This window comes from Tamandua tetradactyla, chromosome 12 (genome assembly GCF_023851605.1).
Source record: "Tamandua tetradactyla isolate mTamTet1 chromosome 12, mTamTet1.pri, whole genome shotgun sequence".
Classification (NCBI taxonomy): Eukaryota; Metazoa; Chordata; class Mammalia; order Pilosa; family Myrmecophagidae; genus Tamandua; species Tamandua tetradactyla.
In genome coordinates, this window is record NC_135338.1 from 49,561,668 (window position 1) to 49,577,759 (window position 16,092).

The 16,092-nt window shown below is 44.8% G+C and overlaps 1 protein-coding gene across 9 annotated transcripts in view; it reads right to left on the bottom strand.

The window, feature by feature from the left end:
* The window catches only part of FOXN3 (forkhead box N3), a 413,410-nt gene that overhangs the window by 13,322 nt on the left and 383,996 nt on the right, over positions 1 to 16,092 (bottom strand). For 7 of the 9 annotated variants that reach the window (XM_077123290.1, XM_077123291.1, XM_077123297.1 and 4 more), the window contains 2 exons: positions 15,707 to 15,772; positions 5,780 to 5,885 (listed from right to left, as the gene is read on the bottom strand). In XM_077123290.1, coding sequence (XP_076979405.1) covers positions 5,780 to 5,885; positions 15,707 to 15,772 — 172 coding nt within the window. The remainder of the gene's footprint in view (positions 1 to 5,779; positions 5,886 to 15,706; positions 15,773 to 16,092) is intronic. The other 2 variants (XM_077123298.1, XM_077123299.1) reach the window with 2 other exon arrangements.

Here is a 16,092-nt window from a genome sequence, read left to right on the forward strand (position 1 = left end):
AGCTATAAAGCGAAGGTGAGGTTTAAGGAGCCTCGAAGGTTTTAGGAGCCCTAGAATGCTACAATCCATGGATGCACAGCCAGCAAAGGCCTATGCTACCTGCTATGGCTAAGCAGCCTTCCTGGCTGTCTTAAAAGACAAAACAATTCCAGGAGTTCTGCTTCAGTGGTTATCTCCAAGATGGACCACAATTTTCTGCAATGAGCAGCAAACTGCTCCCCTAAACTGCTGAGATGAATGTGATTCCATCTTCGCCTTAGATCACAGAATACAAACAGGAATGATTCTAGAAGTTTCATTCTCTATGAACTGTTCTGCATTTAGCACAGTCTGGAATCATCATCCGGAGTTCACTTGATACAAAGGTGATACAAAGGGAAAAAAGTCACCAGGGATTTCAGGGGCACTAACCAATGCCATGGATTTTAAATTCAAGGTGAAACTCTAGAACACTGATCAAAGTTCATACAGTCAGATTGCTGGTCATGGTGCATTTTCTGATCAGAAGAACCAAAAGCAAAGACTAAACTTAGAGAAATAGCAGGCCCAAGTGGGAATTCAAGGCATGCTCTGTCCTCCAGGTAGACTTGTTTCCTTTTATCCTAAACCCATTCTTTAGTATTTTCTCCTCCCCCTCCCACCACAAAGCATAATCAAATACTGAGTTTTACAATTGCCTCCTAAGACAGTGTTTCCAGATGACAAAGGTCAATAAGTACTTTAAGAGACAAAACAAAATACAACACAATACAAAAAGATCAGTGGCAAATTCTCCCTCAAGTGGCATTATCAGACTCCACCCTATCCTGATGGGGAAGGCTGCTGGTTTCCTAAACTCCTGTTCCAAACACCTCCTTAAGGGGGAAGACAACCAAGACAGGTAACCAGCAGTGGATCTAGGCTGATAGATGGATTTTCCTGATGACACCATTTTGACATGACCTTCAGAATTAGCTTTTTGTGTTTCAGTAGGGCCATTAATTCCAGATGTGCTTCCTGCCACCTGAGAATTGCAGGTTTTACTGAGGTCCTTGGAGATCCAAGTGCAATTTGCAATTAAACAGCCTTAGGGGTGAGAGCTGGTGAATTGTGATTAGATGAACCTTTATTATAATATTATAACCTGCCCTGGTCTAGACTTCTACTCAGACTATAGCCAGTGGCTTCACCACGAATTATCCTGTGCTGAAAGTGGCATGAAGAAGCTCAATCTAAGTCTTCTCCTAAGGGTTGGAGACTAAGATTCAGGGGCTCAGGGTGGGGACCTGGGAAGGTCTGTAGAGGGCAAGTTAGGTGAATCCACGAGGCTCTTGACATTATTAGTTTATCAGATATTTGCATGTGCTGACAATGTGCCAGGCACATTGTGTCAACCCCGGAACCACAAGACAGCCTCCATTTCCTCATGAGAAAGCCAGGTGCACTTGCCCCTGGTCACAGAGCTAAAGGATGTGGACCCAGGATCTGCATATGACCTCCGGGCTCTGTTGCCACAAGAAGGTCCTGCCTCCTAAACCCTAGGCAGCCCTGGACACTTGATCCCTCTCTGCCACCTAAGTGGTCTCTTAGGATAAAAAAGAACCCTAAAGATTAAAAGCAAGGTGGCTGGGACCCAGGATGGCCTCTATCAGGGTGGTGGCCATAACGCTGTGAATGCAGGAAACCTGCGGCTCCTGCTTCCCAAGAGGGCCAGAAATGGTTTCAGGAGGGTCAGATACTAGGGCTATAATTGTTTGTTCCGTTCAATGTCATCTTTGTAACAAATTTCATTGGGAGAGCAGCAGGAGACACAGACATTACACATGAAGACGTGTGAGTGGTTATTTTGAGGATGACGTGACTTGAAGACTCTACGCCCAGGCAAATTTAAAAATAAGCAGGTTTCCAATGTCGAAGGATAGGCCTATCTATCTCTGAGGTTACTGAGTAAAAAGTCAACACCGTAAAGTCAATTACACTATTGACAGATACTCTTACAAAGAGATTTCACATCATAATTATATGCAAAAGAACCCAGCAAATACAAGCTGTGTAATGATCAGCTAATAAAAGTAACACTTCATCTAAGTCAACAGCAGCTTCAGAGTTAAGACAAACAAACATGGCCTTTGCCACTTGGTGGAGGAAGAAAAATCCCTGAAAGACAAATATTTTCACTTAAGGAGAAGTCGCTTAGATTCACAGAAAACCGGTCACACAAAGCAGAGAAGGAAATTGGTCTTTAGGGGGTGCTGATGCCTCTCGCCCTCCATCAGACCCCAGCTGAGCCAACAGGGTCAGCCGCCCGTCAACATCTGAGCAGCAATAGGTGCAGACAGTGGTCAGTGTGGTTCTATTCTCTGTTGGACTGTTTTCCTTTCAACCTCAGCTGAATTTAGGTTCAACTGACATAGGGCCAAATTAAAAACAAATATTACATTTCACATACATTCATGAATGTGAAAGAGCAAAATAAGATTATTCTACAAATATTCCTTAATGGGTTTACCAGATAACGATTACACAAATGCCCACGTTGCTATGTGTACGTTCATTCGTTCTGAAAGCATCTGAGTGCCTACTGTTTGTCAGGTATTTGGGACATAAAGGTAGCAAAGATGTCTTGGGCCTATGACCTTACAGAGATGATAGCTCCTCTCCCAATTTCCCTTAAAACTGAGGTGGCAGGTGCAGAGTTGGTATCTGGGCAAGTTACTGCTAATGCCCGATGGTGTTCTGTACTGGCTGTCTCAATGCAAATGGTAGCTTGTCTAGTTTCTACAAGCCGCAGTTGTACATTTTACTGAAATGATTTTGCTCAAAATTACTATATAATGCTCAGGAAAGTTACTCTTATTAGTCAGTGAGCAAGTTGTGCCATTATTAAGCTATTATCTCTCAGTTTCAAACCCACTCTTCTATACTGTTTTACAAGCTGGGGCTGGGGCTCTGCAAGCTACATTTCTGCTTTGCCACTTGCTTCCCTGCTAGCCTCCACCAACAGAGGGCACCTTAGAGGGACTGTGAAGGTAGGGGAGGAAGAAGGGATGTGCTCCTTGCTGTTTGTTTCCTCTTCCTGCTCCCCAGCAGCACCTCTTTACTCCAGCAGCAGCACGTGTTCCCTGTTGTGTGTTTCCTGTTCTGTCACCCCAGCAGCAGCAGTTCCTTCCTGTAGCAGCTGCTGAATCCAGCCGAGACACTTCCAGTACCAAGTTCTTCATGCTCCCTAAGGGGCCCCTGTACCAGCTGGGGCCTCCTCCTCTGAGCTCAGAGACTCTAGCATGAGACTCCTCCTCCGAGGTCTGAGTTTCAGCTCCGTGGGGATCATTCCACCCTCTGCCCTTTGCTTCCTCAGCCCTAGGGGTGGCAGCTACTACCTTCATGAAACCATGGGTTCTCTTTACATCCTTTCTGTTATCTGGAAAATGACTTTCTACCTAGCTAATGTTCTTTTTATGACATTCTCTCTGTTCAAATACCTGGTGTGGCTTCTGTCTCCTGACTGGAACTGCCTGAGACATAAATCTAGCCCTGGAAACTGCTATGCGGTGTTTTATCTTAGAAGGAGCCAAACTGAGGTGCTGCCTGCTGGATTCTATCAGCGACAACTTTTTCAACAGAAAGAAATAGTTCACCGTTTTGCCACAGTGCTTTGTTGCCTTCTAACCTAGGCATAACTGGAATAAAAATCATCGATATTTAAAATAAGGCCTCTGGAGGGTACTAATCAGTAAAATCTGTGAGAAGACATGCAACGAGAATAATACTTTTAAAAAGGAGGGCAGCTCCTGCTGAAGACTGACCTTCCCTTCTTCCTGGGTCTTCTGTGCCCTTCTACAAAGACTGGCTGGACCCGTAGTAAGAGATATGCTTGAAGGCACGAAAGAATAGTCAAAACGGACGTCTATACTTAGAATCTGCTAATGAAAACAGACTGCTGTTCCATGTAAAAATAGCCTACAGTTTCAGTCTTCTCAACCAAAAAGGTATACTAGAGGTGAAACAGGAGAGAGATTTTGAGAAAAGGAAAGAAATCAGACTATGCCATTTTCACAATGTGAAGCACGGGCCCTGGTCTTTTGGCTTCATGGGAGAGGCTTACCATGTATGTACTCAAGAATTATTGATCTAAGGGTAACCAGGAAAGACACTGGAAAAGTACAAGAAAAGGGCCTTTCACATGTATTTTTGGAAAACATCAATGTGCAGACGTAAGTGGTTTTACAACTCAGTTACTATTCTGACTTCTATTCCAATTTCCCACTGTTTCAGGCTCAGACACCATGGCCTGCCCTGCAATCAGGTGTTGTCCATCCTGGTAAAAATAGGTTGGTTTGCTGGTAGAGTATAAAAGGTATGAAGTTTGTGGAGAAGCTCCACATCATTGATTCACACCCGAGAGCTCAACCCTGCAACTCCCTCAGGCTCCAGCTACACATATTTTCTGGGATGGTTTCCTTTGGGACATGAAAGACTATGGAAGGAATATGGCCTTCATGGATGAAGCTGACCCATAAGAGCAGAGAAGTAAGGGGGAGGAGCTGGGCAGCTCAGCGTGACAGGCCTCTCCTAAGCCAGCAGCCTGGGTCCAGCCCCTGTCCTCAGCAAATTCACCAGTGAGGACAGAGGGACATATGGAAATTACTGGAACACAGGGCTGACTCATCAAAGGGCCACAACTGAAGCACGGGGCCTCTTGGTTCACAGGAAAGAGTTTATTTGTCTGTTTCTGGCTCAGGGGACATATTCTGAGCTTTGTATAGGACTCACCTTCATGGAAGGCTTTGGCAGACACATGACCCTGCATGTGGAAGTAGAGGGGTATCTACACTGAGGAAACTATAAAAGTAAGATGGGCAGGGCGGGCCACGGTGGCTCAGCAGGTAAGAGTGCTTGCCTGCCATGCCTGAGCACTCGGGTTCGATTCCCAGTGCCTGCCCATGTGAAAAAAAAAAAAAAAGTAAGATGGGCAGATGCTAGATGCATCCCAGGGAAAAATGTGTGGCTTGAGAAGAAGGCAGGGCTGTAACAGGGAGGTGTGTAGGGAGCCACGGAAGGTGCTTCCACGGATGACTGGAGGAACAAGAAGTTCATCCGGTGGGGGGTGATGGATTCTCACCCAGGAATGGGGTGAGAAGGAGCAGGAAAGATGGGGAAGATGCTCCCACACTGGGACAACTGAGAATTCTGAGCTAGCAGGTGGACTCTCATCAGGGGACTGGCAGTGAAATGGGAAGGATGGATGAAAGAAATTTTCCCAGGAAGAGTTTATGTAGTTTGGCAACCGATCTGACTCTTGGAAGCAGGGGAATGGTGCCACCTGTTATTTATATACCACGATCAAAGTATTTTTCACATGCAATTTTGCATTTGATTTGCACTGTAACTCTCCTGAGAAGCAGAGCAGTTTCATAGACCTGAGCCCCAGAAATGTCAGAAATCAGCCCAAGGTCACAGGACTGGTAAGTGGCAGGGTTAGGTCTAGAGGGAGACCCTTTAGCCTAGAATTTAATTAATGGACCACCCACCCACCCTACTTCACCTTCTTTGAATAAAAACTAACTTGTCTCAACCTCTTCTTCTGCAAAAAAAACCCAGGATGATTTGATGGCTCAAGATGGAGAAGCTGGCAGGTGAACTGGAGTCCCTGGGAGTGACTTTAACATTTTCATATGCCCCAGCTGGGTTTACTGACTTAAACTAGTTAGACTGGTTGTCTCCACCCCTGCAGCAGCCCCGTGGGATGTAACGAGTCCTTCCCACTCCTCCAGCTGGTCTGACTCAGGGGCTCAGCCCTTACCTCATGGCTGCCGTCATTCCAATGGGAGTGATTGGCAATGGCCGGACGCTGGGAAACATCCCTCGGCTCAGCACCCGGGCTCCGTTTTGTATCACTCCTGGAGGAACTGAAAAAAGCAAAAGGAAAGAAGACAGCACATGTGAATCCGAGTGTGCAGATCTCAGTTCTGTGTCAGAAATTTTGGATACTCCAGAGAGAAAAAAAGAGAGAGAGCAGGGCAGAGAGAAAGAGAGAGACAGACAAAGCAGAAAGAAAAAATAGTCACAGACTGAGGGCGGAGAGGGTGGGGGTGGGTAAGAGACAGAGAAAAACACATGCACATACATACACAGAGACACAGGGAGACAGAGGCAGAAAAGGAAGGCTACAGAGAGAGTAAGACGGAGAGACTGAGAGGGAGAGATAAACACGCTTCAAAAGAGATTTGATCAGCAAAGTCAGACCGGTATCCTACAACCAACTTATTAATGTCTGAGTTTTAAAAAAAAGTGAGTTTTTAAAAGTGAGCTTTAACTGTCATTTTCTTACATTTATTAAATATGAACTTTTACCTTCAATCAGATCCTAACAAGACCTTAAGAATTCAGACACAATCAGATTGCAGGTGACCACATACGAGCATTTCCTTATGCTTTTCTAGTCTTGGTCAGAATTTGAGAACATCTTTCTATTTGTCTTTAATCCATCAAGGGAAGATAAAGCTCCAAATAACAGCAAACTCAACATAACAAGCTCTGTGGCCTCTTGGTACTCATAACCCAGCTTGTCCTCACAAGGATCTTCACTGCCTACGGAAAGGCCCTCTCAGGGCTGCTGGGAGTGAGGGGCTCAGGAGGAGGCTCTGGCTTCTGCCTCGGAACCATGCAGGGCCACTCTGGGGGCCCCTTCCCCGCAGCTTCCCTCCACAGAGCTCCTCAGTGCTTGCCCATCATCTCACTCCTGAACACACTCACCCCTGGGACAGCCCTAAGCCAACCTTTTCACCAGGGGCCATAGGATCTTGTCCATTTTCCATGCAAGCCACCAGTGGCTTCACACCAACCTGCTTTTGTCTGAGGAGCTGTATACTAGGTGGAAACGCAGAAATTCCCAAACGTTCGCCCTTTTGTGACCTCTATGACAGTAATTTTATAAGGATTAAGCTATCGGTCTTTTGTTGTACTGCATTTACCAAAGCCCCTCCGAACCACCTGTGAGGCCAGTGTGAGGACACAGTCGGAGGGTTTGCACGACTGGGTTCTAATCTTGTGTGACTTTGTGTCCCTGAGTATGCTTCTCCAAAATTCCTTTCGCTTTCAATATCCCAGGACTCTCCCAAAGCTTCGGCTGTGCCCAGGTAGCTCCTGGCACATTCTCAGACAGAAGCAATAGTGCTTGTTCAAGCAAAGGTCTTATCAACAAGGCTCTAGAAAATCATATTCAAAAGCAAAAACCACTACGGACATTACATTTAAAAAATTGACATTATTTACATAGAATACATTCTTTTTACAAAATACATCATCCATACATACTTTTTACTTATATAATTATTAGGTCTCTGTGCTGGTTTGAAAGGATGTATATCCCCTAGAAAAGCCATGTTTTAATCTAAATCCCATTTCGCAAAAGTACAATAATCCCTATTCAATACTGTATGTTTGAAACTGTAATCAGATCATCTCCCCGGAGATGTTGATTTAATCAAGAGTGGTTAAACTGGATTAGGTGACAACATGTCTCCACCCATTTCGGTGGGTCATGATTAGTGTCTGAAGTCCTATATAAGAGGAAACATTCTGGGAGATTCAGAGAGAGCCAGAGAAGAACGACATAGCCACAAGAGCCCCCAAGCCAGCAACCTTTGGAGATGAAGAAGGAAAATGCCTCCAGGGGAGTTTCATGAAACAGGAAGCCAGGAGAGAAAGTTAGCAGATGACGCCTTGCTCATCATGTGCCCTTCCAACTGAGAGAGAAGTGACTGTGTTTACCATGTGCCTTCTCGGATGAGAGAGAAACCCTGAACTTCATCAACCTTCTTGAACCAAGGTATCTTTCCCTGGATACCTTTGATTGGACATTTCTATAGACTTGTTGTAATTGGGACATCATCTCGGCCTTAGAACTGAAAACTAGCAACTTATTAAATTTCCCTTTTAAAAAGCCATTCCGTTTCTGGTATATTGCATTCTGGCAGCTAGCAAACTAGAACAGTCTCTAAGAACATATTCACATAAATATTCCTAACCTTTATCAAAGGCTTTCCACGTGGGATGAATGGTGACCTCTTCAATATGGGATAACTCTAAAGACTGTGGATCAGTGTGGACTTCTTGCTAGTGCTCTTGTTATTTCTCTTCCAACTTTGTGGAAGGCCTTTCCTACTTGCTTTTAGCAAAGGTTGGATGGGAGACGAAGTTGAGACTTTCACCTAAAGTAAATGCTACTAGTGCAGTCCAGTGTTCTAGAATCTCCGAAGTCACTTATTAGAATTAACTTTGAGAGTAGGCCGAACCCAGTCAGAAACTCCTAACTATCCTCTGCAGTCAACCTGATTTTGGATGATCGTTCCTATCATCTGAGGCAGAAGATTCATCAAAAATCTAAAAAGCTTGAAACCCGTTATAATGTGATGTTCTATGTTGATTCTCACAGTGCCTTGCTTAGTTGATGAGTTCTCTGTAAGAAAGAACATCTAAAATATATATTACCTGATTTCAAAAGCTATTACATACAAGACAGTGTGGTATTTACATAAGGATAGACATATAAACCAGTGGAACAACACAGAATCTGAAAACAGATGCATCCACATGTAGGTGGTCAACTGATTTTTGACCAAGGTGCCAAGGTAACACAATGGGGAAAGGAGAATGTTGGAACGGTTGGATTGGGAAAGAAACAAACCTCGATTCTTTACCTTATCCCGTATAAAAAAATTAATTTGAAATGGTCATAGGCCTAAATATAAGAACTAAAACAACAAAACATCTAGAAGAAAATATAAGGAGAAAAGTATCAGTCATTCTCAAGGACAGACCCGTGGCAAAAGACCAGAAGAACTCTGGAGCTTTTTTAGTCACATACTACAAAGTATGTTGGTCCCTCTGTTTTTGTTTGCTCGTCCCTCTGTTTTGAGGGCTATAGGAGAGAGTTTCAATTATTTTGTCATATAGGACGCTTCTCAAATAGATAACTACAAGGTGGTCTACTGAGATATTACTACCCAATGTCAGTCATAAAAGATCTCATTAATAGCAGCAAATGAATCTGATATAATGGACCACTGCTAAATAGCCTTAATATTTAAAATCTGTTCCAGTTGTAATTATTGTTGGTGAAAATTATTACAGTGCCATAGATAGAATTATACCAACTAACTAATTAAAACTTTCACCAAGTACCTGTATATGAACCAGGCGATACAGATATAGGGTAACCAGACATCTTGGTTAAATGTGACAGATCGAGAACTAAAGAAGCAATGAAAGCATACTCTGGTAAGTGCTAGGGCAAGGGGCCTACAGGCATAGAGGACAGAGACCCCTAACCCAAACTGAGTGTATCCAGGAAGACTTCCTGTAGAAAGTGCCAGTTAAGTTGGACTCCAAAGACAGAGGTAACAACACCTACAAAGATCTGAAAGTGATAAAAAGTGCAATGAGAAACAAAAAAATTATCTTGCTATAGCATTTCACTCTAGATGGAGTGAGCCGAGTTTGGCCTTTATCCCATGGGTATGGGGAAAGCTATTCAAGTGGTTTGCAGCACAGTAGTCCCTGGGGCCAGATGAACTTGGGTCTACATCCTATCACTGTCAAGTTACAGATTGTGTCCCCTTGAACAAGTGATTGAAACTCATTAAAACCTCAGTTTTATTTATCAGCATGATGGGGATAAAATGGTATTTATCTAAAAACAATGGTATTTATCTCACAAGGTATGGGGAGGTTTAACTGGGATAAGAAAAGCACAAATACTTAAGAAAATACAGTTAGTTCTTGGTATCATCATTGCCAACACGATCAACACCCAAGGAGGCCCCCCCACCCCGCCCTGGTTTCTGCTGAGCCCCAAATCTGTAGGAGTGGAATAAGATGGAAAACCAGACCACAGAGCTGCTGGGGGCAGGGGCAGGGGCCAATCTGGAGGTGCTTCCACTCCCCTGTGTCATTCCTGTACAGAAAATGCTGAAAACACCTAAAATCCTGGACAATGACTAGGGAGCCCTGGAACGGGAAGAAAGGAAAGAAAGTCAGAGAACACCAGGCTGTGAAAGCCTCCAGAATCACCTGCCAGTTGAGAAGAAAAGGAGTCCTGAGATCAGTACCATGGGTGCAGAGGGTTTTGCCCAAATGCCCAGAACCTTTAAGCACCAGGGGCAAGCCCAGTGGAAAGGAATGCAGAAAGGAAGCCAGCACTGGCTGAGCATCTACTGGATAACCAGGCTCCTTTTACACTTAATATCTTATTAAAGGAGAAGGCTACTTCCATGGTTAAAGCTTAGGCTCTGAATATGACTGCTTCAGTTTAAATTCTCATTCCCCCATTACCTCTGTGGCTTTAGGCAAGTGCCTTAACCTTTCTGGGCCTCTGTTTTGTCCCTATAAAGTGGGTATAAACCTATCTCATAGGATTGGTTTGAGAATTCAATGGGATGAGTTACATAAATGGCTTCACTCAGAGGCGGGCCTATAAGACACAAGCTTAATGAGGAAATTGGGGCATGAGGAAACACTGTCAGCCTACGACGCTCTTGTGGTTATCGATAAGGCTGCACCCACCCATTAAAACCCCTTCCCGATTAACAAACCACGTTCACTGCAAAGAGCATCTCATGAACAAAGCTGTCCTACAACATGGAAAGGCTTTGCTTGAGCTATTTCCCAAACCTCATAAGGCACCTGGCATATAAACTAGGCCCTTCCCTGGAACGCTGGAGCTTGTTCTCAAATGAGCTGCCACTAGACACTGCCTCTGCCAATCCTGGCATTTATCAGTCCTTATCTTTGGCAGGGTTCAGCATGTTGGGATGGTGGATGTGTTCGCATTTGCTTGCTGGCTGCCAGAAGCCATCTGTGACACTTAACTGTCCCCCCATCCTTTCTCCTTTCCATCCCCATCCCCAAGTGTGGCTTCTGAAAAATGAATTGCAGCTGGTCTAAAATGAGAAAGGCATTCTGAGGTCTACATTTCACTACTTTTCAGATTATGGGACTCTGAAGAAATGCGAACCCATTCCTCAACCCTTTTCCCTACCAGCATGTCTACACTTTCCCTTACTCTCTATTTCTCTCAAAGACTATCAAAATACCCAATGACCTACACCTCTACAGCCAACCAACTAACCAACCAACCAACTAAACAAGCAGCTAACCAACTATCAAGTCACCCATTTAATGTACTAGAAATTACATTTAGGCTCCAGCCAGATACGAGACATAATAAGAAACCAGACATTCAAAATCAATAGTGAACTCTGATTTGTGGCTCTCACTAGAAAAGACACAGACCTCCAGCCTTACCCTTTTTAGTTAGATCGATTACATATTAGTCCTTTACTGGAGAGAAGATGCATGTCTAAGACTCTTAAGTTACTGGGAGAAGGAACTAAGGATATCATCACCAGAGTTCCCTAACTAACTGATGAACCACTTTCTTTTAAGTTACAGGGTGACTCTAAACTTGCCAGATTTTGCTAGAAAGAAAGCAACACTAACACAGACCTAATTCAAACTGCACCACTCAATGTAGATGCTATGATCTAATGAAGATGATGTGATCTTGGGAAGCTACAAAACAAAAACAAAAAACTACCTCTAGCATATGACAAATATTTCTCCTCGCTCTGATGTCCCTATCCCTGCTTCCCCAGCCTCCCTCCCAATGCTTAGCCTTCATTTTCACAACTTCTAAAATTAACCTCTGAGCACCTACTGCTGACTCTGGAGGGGAGCCCTGGCTAACTCTAACAGAGGCCATAAGCTGGGCAGCAGGTGATTCCGATAATCCTTCCCTTTCCTAAAGTCGGCTTTTCCACCTGCCTACTTGGAAGCACGCTGGGAGGGGGACAGGCATGAGAGGACGCGACCTATTTCCTGGTCGCCTTTTTTCTACTGCCCCTGGTGTGTCTGATATGTATCCTAGTGCCAGGAGGGTGCAGAGCCCCTCCTTCCCCTCCATTCCATTTTGTTGTGTTGTTTATTATCTAGAGTACATCTCTGGGAAAAATTCCAGCCGGAGATTATATAAGCCTTTGAAGGTGAGGAATGATGCTCTGGCTTCTCCTGTCCTAAAACGATTCCTCCACTGGGGATGGAGATGACTCATGGAGCCTGTCAAAGGAGAACTGCAAAGCAGGTCCTTAAGTAGACCTAGAAGCTGGAACTGGCCTATGTGGCCACTTTTTTTAGGGACATGGATTTGGCGAAAAGCACAATCCAAAATGCCCGGCCCTGACTCTTCTGGAAGCAGTCTCCCATACAGTACGCAAGACACGGTGGGTTTTCCTGCAGAATGTTTTCCAAGCTGCAAACTGGCAACGGCTGAAAAAGATAATGGCACATATACCACTGGAGCTGCCAGGGGGATAAAATGCCTGAAGTTCTTATGAGATACACACTGCTGCCTCATCCTAGGTCAACCCACAGACTGAAGTGGGAAGCAGAGGTACCCAACTGTAGGGGCCAGTACACGGAACACTGGGCTCCCTCAGGGCAGCGTGGAACCCAGTCAGAGGCTGGGGCTGACTATGGCTTCTAGAGTAGTTTCTTTTGTATGACCTACTCAATATCAGACACTGCAATGTGTCTGGGCCACCAGCCCAGCCCGGAGCTGGCTCTGCAGATGCTGAGCAAGGCAAGGGTGAGAGGAAAAGATCCAAGTAGCCGCAGTCTGGTGACCTGAAGTTGAGTGGCTGCAATGACAAAGGGAATGTCTTTCGACTGCTGGCCTCTCCTTGCTGGGTGTGAACAGCAGCAGACAGACTAGGCTGTGTACCCCTCACCCCCCACCCAAAACGGAGGCACTGCATAGCCCAGGAGGTGAAAACAAGGGGCTATAAATAGCACTGCACGAAGTGGCTCTATAAACAGAGCCTGGCTACAGCCAGCCGCAGCCCAAGAGGAGAGAGCGGGGCAGGTTCTGTGCAGAGAGGAAGTGTGTGGCTCCAGAATCCACGCTCCCCACCCCCCACCCCGCAGGGCCCCAGAACATGGATATACTGAGTGCATGTGTACATCCACACTGTGCCACACGTACACAAACACCACCACAGAGGCCACTCACACACCAGCACTGGGGCTGGGGGGCGGTTGCCAAGGAATCACTTCTCACTTTTTCCAGGCCTTGGGCAAAGCTGGCAGGGCAGGGGGTGGTGGCTTAATCATTATACGTCTATAATGCTTCTCCCTTACAAAGGTCAGGTACGGCATCAGATTCTAGGACAACACCGTACAATGGGAAATGAAAATAAAGGGAGGGGAAGGAAGAGTAAAGCAAGGAAGAGCTAACTGACACCAGTGGCCTGCTGCTAGGGATACATACCTCTGAATGCATCTCTCTGGAGCTCGAGCCTGGCCACTGGGCTCCCTGGGTGCCTGGTACAGAGCAAGTACTCCCCACACTTCACTTTCTTCCTTCAATATTACTCCAGTGTATGGGGGCTTTACACCCTGTTTGACTATGTTCTAGCTTGATCTCAGGATTTTACCAAGGCTAGGAGGTTGGGTAGCAAGGTGAATGCAAAGAGAATGTCCCCCTCCCCAGTCTTTAAATTTACTTATCTGCTGCCTCTGGCCAATGGGTATTTCCTTCCATGACTTTTGTAGGCATCCTTTTCCTTGCCTTCACTTGACATGGAGCCTTCTGGAGGCTGGGTCTGGATTGCTCATAGGAGTAACAATTAGGTAGAAAAGCCTTCTAAAAGGACCCAACAGCTTCAAACCAAGAACAGTGAGCTTTTAAAACTCAAATTCAGCATGCAAAAAAGCAAATAAGACCATGGAGACCCAGAAAACAAATGTTTCTTTATGGTTTGGACACTACAGGGTTGGAAAGATGAGAACTTCATTTAGCCACGAGAACATTAAAAACAATGAACTTGTCAATGAATCAATCCCTTCACCCTTCCTACATGTGGTTAAGGATCCAGTTAATACTGGACTTTTATGGAAGCTGCTGAGGATCTGTTAATGATGTGTGTTGCATAATTCCCACTTTCCCCTCTTAAACTCAGCGACCTGTTCATCAAAGGTATTTTTCAATTTTTAACGAACAGTGGCTTGATGCTAAGGAAAGTGCTTGCATCTTACACAGCACTTATACATTTGGAATGTTTCCACCATGAGGAATTGCAACTTGATTTTAGAAACCAATTCAAATTATAACTTGATTACAATCTAGACTTACTCTTCCTGTACTGCCATCTAAAAATGGTGTCGGGGTTTTTAATATTCATTTCTCTGTAACTTAAAACATTGTTTAAAAACCACATAAAACTACCTGACAGGTTAAACGTTAGTTACAAGTCTCAGTTGCTTACATTTCGTCAGAGATGTGGGCAGCCTAACATTTCAAGGGCTGGCAATCCGAGTTTAGCAAAGAGCAAATGCAAATTCTGTACCTTTGAGAGCAGATAAAGGCAGCCTCAGGTAGAGGAACAACTCTCCCCGAGAAAGGGATGCTGCATCTCTTGGGTCTTTAACAAATGAACATATGAGAAAGGACAGAGTCAAAGTTCCTCAGGCTGTCAGGATGACCACACAAGAAGATGGTGGAATTCCATGTCAGTTCACTATTAATGAAAGACGAATGCTGTGGGTCTGAGGGTAGATGCTCTTCTGTGGGAAATACTGTCTCCTCTCAAAGTGGGTATTTCCACTGCATGGGAGGCCACACAGGCATGGGAGAGCCAGAGTCCAAAGTGAGGTGATGACCCAGTTCTCAAGAATGAGACAGGTGGGCTCCAGCCCCTGGGGTGTTGTGGAGGTGTCTGCTGCTGTTGGTCCATCCACATCAGCATATTTCATCCATAGGAGACTGTAATGCAGCAGTGTCCTGACAAGAAGCTGAAGAGAGCCTGGTAGACCAGCTGGCTGTTTGTTCAACAGGATTCTGGCTGGGGGGTGGGGGTATGAAATGCAGGTAGAGGGTCTGGCCTCAAATTGGGAGGAGGAAGTCAATTTAAGTCATTTGGAAAAGAGGTCTTTCTAAAACCATTGTAGTCTGGCCCCAGAGATAGATAAAGCCACAGGAAAAAGTACCAGGTGCAGACAGAAGAGAAGTCAAAGTAAAGAAGAGAGCTGTACCAAACCCGACATTGCTCAACAGCCAAAAGAAGGTGAAGCCAGAGCCCTGCTTGGCTACGTTAGCCCTGCCTTTCTGTCTGCTGATGCTTGAAGGTTGGGTGGGGTTGGTGCAAGGGGGCACCATGGGTTGCTCTACTTTAAAGCTGTTCCAAGCTTTTGCAGGTCCTCCTTGCCAGACTTTCCTATCTATCAGCAAAATGGCAGCTTGGTATCAGTGAGGTCTCAAAAGGGAAAGAAATTTCTAAAAATGGGCACTGCTCAATTTCTTAACTGTTAAGCTGATCCTGCTTAGCCTTTTCTAGCAGTAACTATAAACTCAAAGGAATAATTCTTGGAGGGCAGAGGAAGATCTCTTCTATTGGGACTTGTTATGGGGTCTGTTTCCCTTCCCTCAGGTTTTAAGCTCTGAAATTATATTAGCACTTTCTCATCTTAGAAACACATCTATGCATGCATTCATACATATGCATGGCTGCATGGGTATATGCATATGCATGTAATCATGCACTTATGTGGTTTCCAAAGAGATGCTACAAGGGGGATTCTACTTGAGCATTAGTTCTTTCTATGGCCTGGTATAAAAATGAGAAGGTTAAATTCACAAACTATGGTGCTGTAGGCTATAGAAATATCTACTCACAACCTGCTTGTATCTCAGGGGGAGTATTCAAAAGCATCATGGCAGTGGCAGCATCAATGTCAGGATCTGGAAAAATCAACCAATAAATAACATTACTTACAACAGGGCCGGTATGTGTGTGTGTGTTTTTCCCCCTGTAAGTTACAGTTTATGAATGCAACTGAGGAAAAAAAAATCCAGGAAACAGATGGGCTATCCCAAAGGTAACTTTCTTCCCATCTGGATTTGAGAGGAAGAAAAGATACTCTAGAAGAGACTTAAGAGACATGTTAGTTAAGTTTTTCAACAGATGATCATTTTGTAAAGTTCATAATTTATGCTGTATGTTCCTGATAAGTTGCTGATCTGTGTGTGACTTTCTCCCCTGGGGTGGAGGAGTAGCAGAG